The sequence below is a fragment of the Peromyscus eremicus genome, chromosome 16_21 (assembly GCF_949786415.1).
Source record: "Peromyscus eremicus chromosome 16_21, PerEre_H2_v1, whole genome shotgun sequence".
NCBI lineage: Eukaryota > Metazoa > Chordata > Mammalia > Rodentia > Cricetidae > Peromyscus > Peromyscus eremicus.
In genome coordinates, this window is record NC_081432.1 from 54,534,717 (window position 1) to 54,542,082 (window position 7,366).

A 7,366-nucleotide genomic window follows, 5' to 3' on the forward strand; every position below is an offset into this window, starting at 1 on the left:
CCTCCACATTGTTATTGCCCAGGCATTGTTAACAATAAATGATAAATTTTTTAAAACTATATTTTTAATTCTAGTAAGTGACTGATACGTTGAAGTAAACCTGAGGGATAGGTTGACACTTGCGAAACTTTAATGTGAATCACCCAGGGATCTTTGCAGAACAGCATGCTCTGACTCAGAAGGAAGTTGAGACTCTGCTCTTCTCTCCTTGGGAGGCCCCTTGAGCTAGATCACCAGCGACACCAGCCTGTATGTGAGCTTATTATTGACACCAATCTGTATGGGAGATTACCATTGACAACAGCCTATATGGGAGCTTACCACTGACAACAGCCTGTATGTGAGCTTACCATTGACAACAGTCTGTATGGGAGATTACCATTGACAACAGCCTGTATGGGAGATTACCACTGACAACAGCCTGTATGTGAGCTTACCATTGACAACAGTCTGTATGGGAGATTACCATCGACAACAGCCTGTATGTGAGCTTACCACTGACAACAGCCTGTATGTGAGTTTACCATTGACAACAGTCTGTATGTGAGCTTACCATTGACAACAGCCTGTATGGAGCTTACCATTGACAACAGCCTGTATGGGAGCTTACCATTGACAACAGCCTGTATGGAGCTTACCATTGACAACAGCCTGTATGGGAGTTTACCATTGACAACAGCCTGAATGGAGCTTACCATTGACAACAGCCTGTATGGAGCTTACCATTGACAACAGCCTGTATGGAGCTTACCATTGACAACAGCCTGTATGGGAGATTACCATTGACAACAGCCTGTATGGGAGCTTACCATTGACAACAGCCTGTATGGGAGCTTATCACTCTGGTTCTTTTCTGCTGCTGTGATTAAACTTTATGACGAAAAAGGACTCAGTAGAGGAAAAGCTTCATTTTTTCTCATACTACCCAGTAACCAACCAGGACACTTACATAAAAGCATTACTCAGAAAATACACAGGGGTTATACCAGGACCATTTTTTTTATAATTCATGCTTATAATAAAATAAATGCGTAAGTTTGCGTCAGCTGAAACTAATACCAGAAAGCTACACTTTGAGTTAAACATTCTACGTTGCTGATTAATTAATTAACTGATTATAACTTGAATGATTATACAGAGTTTGAATGTTGCAGGCCAAGACCCAATGTATCTTGGGTTATGTAAGCTCACCTCTATGTGTGATGTAACATCCATGGAATATATAGACTCTTAGATTCCACCAACACAAAGGCAGATTGCATCTAAGACCTTTAACAGAAAGTCTTTGCTGTACCAATCTACCTGATGTTTCTACCAGTGTGTTTAAAAAGCCTGTGCATTTAAGAACTATTCTGATGTTCTGATATTATAAGAATGTCATGAAACCACATTGGCACATGGGGTTTGGCATAACCTGTATCACTGGGTTCCTGGACCATGACCACTCACGTTTGGTTTTAGAATGAACTGTCTTTTATTCCCATTGAGGTGAAAACTGTATGTTTTGTGTCAACCTAAGTATACATATAAAAAGAGAATTAAAACCATATTTAAGTGATACTAAATATTAAAAGAGATGTGGGATCATGGGGGGATTTTTGTTGTCTTTTAATCTATCTTTATTAACCTCATAATATTTCTTCTAGATGAGCAAACATTTTCTCATTTTCTTTCTTATTTCTTTTCTTTTTCTGTTTTGTTTTATTACAGGGTTTCACTATATGTATCCCTGCTGGCCTTAGGATCCCAGATCCTCCCACCTCTAGGCCTCTAGATTACTGCAATTAAAGGCTTATGCTACAATGGGCCCCAACAATTTATTTTTAAAATAAAGCTTATTCTTTCTTCTTCTAAGCATCACTTTCGGGGCTGGATAAATGGCTCAGCGGTTAAAAACACTTGTGGCTCTTACTGAGGACCTGGGTTTAATTTCCATTACCCACATGGAGGCTCACAATCACCTATACTCCAGTTTTAGGGAATCTAATACCTTCTTTTGCTCTCTGTAGGCTGCTGGCACACACATTGTATACATCCACACATGCAGGCATACAGTCATACACAAAATAAATTTAAAATTTTAAAATCTGAGGAAGAAAAAAGAGTCACAGTGAGCTTTATTAACACGAGCTGGTAAGGCCCCTCAATACAACAGCAAGTCAAATATAATGAATATCACAGGTAATCACAGGTAATCACAGGTATGGAAAAATGGGTTAAAAAGAGGTGGCAGTCAGGCATTCTGGCATACACTGTCATCCCAGTATGTGAGACGCTGAGGAAGATTTCAAGTTCAATCGTCACAGGCTAGACACCAAGTCCAAAGTAAGCCTGGGATACACAGTGAGACACTGTCTCAAAAAAGTTAAAAATACATATTAATAAAAAAAAAAAAAAGAGGTAGACACTGGCCTGATCCATGGTGGTTATGTGGCTTTGACATTTGTTTCAGTCATAACATGCTCAGATGGGCATCTGGGAGTCTTTGATGCAATTTATCTAACAAAGACAATTTTAGATGAACTTGTTTTTCTGTGAGGTAGAGATGAAGTCAAAGAGCGGAGACCCAGTCATCCTGAGAGATTCCTTAGTACTGGAGACAAGTTCGGATGCTCTTCCCGGGACATTTGTGAAATAGAAAAGTGTTCTTCACCTGTAAGGCAAATCAAGACAGTTCAGCAACTACTTTCTGCTTTTAATGTGACATCTGTTTTAAACCTGTAAACATGTTGCAGACAGCTAACTGGGGCAGGGGGTTAGTAAAGTAGCTTTAAAATGATTTTTCAATATGGGGTGTGATGGCACATGCCTTTAGTCCCAGCACTCGGGAGGCAGGCAGATCTGAAGTCTGTCTGTCTGATTTACATAAAGATTGCCAGGCCAATCAAGACTACATGGCAAGACCCTCAAAAAAAAAAAAAAAAAAAAAATATATATATATATATATATATATATATATATATATTTATACACACACACACACACACACACACACACACACACACACACACACACACATATCTCCAAAGCTTCAACCTACCAAGGAGGCAAGAAAAGCTTTTCAATGACTCCATTCACTCAGCATAGCAACTGTGGTATTCTAGCCTTAGCTGAGGCCTCCCACATGATGTAGACATTGTTTCTAAGAAATTTGGAAAATGTACATAATGATCCATTAATATTGGGAAAAACTAAAAATAAGTCTTTCAGGAATATAGAAGTCTTAGTAAAAACCACTAGTTCAGTTTTCATTATTTGTTGTTGTTTGTTTTGTTGTTGATTTCTATACTACATTATGAAATACAAAAAAAAAACCCTGAATCCTGGTTCAGAGAAAAGTGGGTTAAATGATAACAACTATACTAGGAGTTAATATTGAGCATGTATTACATGCCAGGCAGTATTCTAAGTATTTTAACTAAATACTACCCAGAAAGCTCAGCATTTGTTATCCCCACTTAACAAGTATAGACATAGAGATTAGGCACCTTGCCCAAGGTTACTAGTTAACAAAGAGTTGGTATGAGCCACAAAACTCCAGAGCCTGCCTTCTGAGAGCTGAAGGATGCTATCGTTCTGGGTCATTGCAAAAGAGGGTTGTTTTTCTTGTCTCCATTCAGTGCTCAATCTCCTAGGACCAATCAAACAAGTGCAGAGAGGCCACTTACCAGTCATGATTAACCTTACAAAGAAGCCACAAAGAATTTCTGGAAAAGGAGAATCTATTGGTGGGCTCACAACATGTTTTCCAGCTACTCAACAGATCTGTGAATAAGCTCAAGGACTAATGTCCTTCCTCAAGGGAAGCTCTCCCAGGCCTGAGAAGTGCCAGTGGTGAACCTCAGTGAACAGGCCTTACAGGATGCAGGGATTCCACTCTCATATTTTTTCTAAACCTGCCTTAGAAACCCATGGTGCCCTCAGATATCTCCACTTTTGAGACGGTCTCCCTGTATAGCAGGCTGGCCTAGAACTCAAGTTCTCCTGGTTGGGCTTATTTGAATTCCTAGAAGTAAGACCCAGCAAACTTCATCCACAAATCTTCAGGAGGGAGATGATCACATTTCTTGTCTACTTAGTAAGCATATGCAAACACTTGCTTATGATTTCCACAAGCTATGTGACCTCTAGGCCCAGCTTAGCTCATCTGTAAAAGAAGGATGCTAGCTGGCCAGGCAGAATAGAAGAGGTGGATAAGATGATGGCTTGAAGGCTATTCAAGCTCTAACTGAAGACAGCTGGAAGGACTAGGACAAGAGCAGCTGTTCAAGCTTCACCCCCAAAAGCAGAGCCCCTCTCCTTTGTTACTAATCTGTTACCAAACATCCCTCTCATAGGGTCAAGTCAAGCCCTCTCCCCTCAACCTCATTCTAAGAGCTTTGTTTTGCTCCTCAGAGTTCCAAACTAAGTTCCAGTACTAAAAACAATAATGATGTGGAGCTGGAGATATGCCTCAGTGGTTACAAGCACCTGCTGCTCTTGCAAAAGACCCAGGTTCAATACCCAGCACCCAGACAGTGGCTCACAACCATCTCTGACTCCAGTTCCAGTGGATCCAACGCTGACTTGTAAGAGCAGCCGGCACACTAGCGGTGCACAGATGTATGTACAAGCAAAACACTCACATAAATAAAATAATAAAGTTTTTTTTAATGATAATGTCTATGACAAAGGGAATATACATTAAAAGACCAAGTGTTAGCCTTAGATCATTTTAAACATAGGGAAAGGTTTGCAGAGGGGGCTCAATGGTCAAGAGTGCAGACTTCTCTTGCAGAGGACCAAGTTTGGTTCCCAACATGCAATTCCACAATTCTCAATTTCCTATAGCACTAGTCCCAAGGATCTCTGGCCTCCAGGCACCTACCTACCACCACTCACATGCACATACATAACCACGTACAAGTACATCTAATTGAAGATAATAAAAATAAAACTAGACTTTTAAAAACAGCAGAGTTATTGTCAATTCAGTCTTAATTAGAAATCTTAGTCGCTTAAAAACTATGGACAAAAATAGGGTATATTTCTTTCTGAACAGAAACAGAGGTGGAGTGGATGGTGGGCGGGGGTAATGGGAGGAGAGGAGGGAGAGGAAACTGCGGTTGGGATGTAAAATGAGTAAATTTAATTAAAAAAATAAGAATAGGGCATACAAACATTTATGACATATTGCGTACAGAATATCTACCTTACTTATTAAACGGGAAACTGGGTTAGATGTCCTCTGGGATAAAGCCCTGTTAAATGGCATCTTACCCTCAAAGCTCAGGCCAGTCCCCTCCTCCCAAAAAACCCACCCTCCCACCCCGGTCTTTCTTTCCCTTACTCCTTTTCTTCTTAACACGGAAATACAAAGGACAGGGGTATAAGCTGCACACCAATACAGAGTACCTAGAAACGTTTTGCTTCACTTCCTGTTTCATTTTTTTCCTTCTATATATTAAACAACAACAACCACAACAAAAGTTCTTAAGGCTTTCAAAGCAAGCCTCTCTGCACCTGCTCCACACACCACACACATCCTATAGAGAGCAGACTTCAAACTTTACTTCCGCTTTTGGGTGCTCAACAGGAAAAGAGAGACGCAGACAAGCAGTAAGAGTTACTTCCCAAAACGCCAACAAGTGAACTAAGGCTTTGCGCTTTCCAACTCCCGTCTACCGCCAATGTAAAAATACCTTTTGTTCTCTTAAACGACTGTGAGACACTGGCGCCACCGAGGAAGTCTAGGGCTGCTCGGAGTTGGTTCCTCGAGCATTTTCTCGCATTCACAGCCCTGGAACATTTCTCAGGTTCGGGTCCTTGGCGACGAATTATCCTCCCGTAGCAAGGCGGGGTACATCCAGGTTCTGCCGGGGCCCCGGGGGCCCACAAACTGTGTCACTCACTCTGGGTGCGAAAGGTGACCGCGGTCACAGAGCGCTCCTCGGTCCTCGTAGTCATACGCCCCTTGGTCCACGCTGTCTGCAGCACCTCCTGCGTCACTTGGTAATCCACGACCCGCACCAACACCGACCTGGGTGTGGCTGCGGGGTCCCCGGGCTGGACTCTGGGAACCGTGGCAATGCGCCTGCGGGAAAGCTTCGGGTCCGGTTCGGAACCGCGGTGGTCTCCAATGCTCGGGGGAAAGTCCTCTCTATCCTCCAGCTCTGCACAAGCAGGGTCTGCTGGTGTTCCCAACCACCTCTCGGGGTGCAGAAGAAAGAGCACTTTCTCTCTGACCCAGGACTGGCAATCCAGATTCTCTCGCGTTCGCGATCTCACGTCCCCACTTGCTGCTGAAAGGTCCCCGTCGGTCCCAGCCAGGGCGGGATCCGGGGCGAGGGGATCCAAGGGTGGCCCACACCCCACCTCGCGCGGAGTGCACCCGGCGCGCCCCCGGGATCTTCCCCGGATCTCGTCCCCGGCGAGGGGGTCATTCATACGTCCTCGTTTCTCCAGTTCTCAAAGGAAAACTCCAGCTATGCTCGGAAAACCGCGGGTGGTGCAGGCACTGGGTGTGGCCTGAGCGAGTCACAGACTAGATAGAGGAGCAGCCGCAGGCCAGGGTAGCTGAGAATTCCAGCTTCCTCTCTTGGTCTCCTTTCTGCCCTTAGACCTCATGACTCTCCACCTATTCAAACACAGCCTTGGCGCCTCTTCTTTACCCTTGGCCATAGACCGGATTCTTTTTTTGATGTGTTTGGCTCCAACCCCACAACTGCCTAGTAAGGTCTCCATCTGCCCTCACACCCGTATCCCTTACCTCCAAAACAGAAATAAGAGACACTTGGGTGCTGTGACCCTCTCCAAATAATATTCCTTAATTCCTTATTTCCTTTCCATGGATGTTCAAGCATGAAGAAACAAGAACTCACAGAGATCTGCCTGGCTCTGCCTCCCGAGTGCTGGGATTAAAGGCGTGTGCCACCACCGCCCGGCTAAATTTGGTTTTTAATCATGTGATTTAATGAAATTCTTCTGAAAAGAATATTTATTTGAGAAAGGGTGTCATGCTGTGCAGCTCTGGAACTCACTGTGTAGCCTGACTGTTCTTGAACTCCTTGGGAATGCCCAGTCCTCAGCTTCCTGCACACTTGAACTGAAAAGGATTCCTCTGGTGTCCACTTTAAATCCTCCCCTAGACGATCACACCTCCAAGTCTATAGACCACAGATCACAGGGGTGAGGTTGAAGCGGTTGAAGTCTTAGGGAACAGCGCTGTTAGTTAGGACACTTCCTTTGGAACACCAGCATCTTTTGGTTGTTAGCATCTCTTATCTCAGAAAGAGGCCTTTGACTTGAAGCACGTCTAGGAGAGAATCAGAAGAAAAACAAGAACAAATCACTAAAACGGGCTTCAGAATTTATGTTCTTGTATCTT

At 43.4% G+C, this 7,366-nt stretch overlaps 1 protein-coding gene across 1 annotated transcript; it reads right to left on the bottom strand.

The window, feature by feature from the left end:
- Positions 1-2,078: 2,078 nt before the first annotated feature.
- On the bottom strand, positions 2,079-6,477 carry C16_21H6orf141 (chromosome 16_21 C6orf141 homolog). The gene is made up of 2 exons (XM_059282246.1): positions 5,682-6,477; positions 2,079-2,653 (listed from the first exon to the last, which is right to left on the bottom strand). The coding sequence occupies exon 1, from the start codon at positions 6,424-6,426 to the stop codon at positions 5,884-5,886; it is 543 nt and encodes a 180-aa protein (XP_059138229.1). The 5' UTR covers positions 6,427-6,477; the 3' UTR covers positions 2,079-2,653; positions 5,682-5,883.
- Between the last annotated feature and the right edge of the window lie 889 nt (positions 6,478-7,366).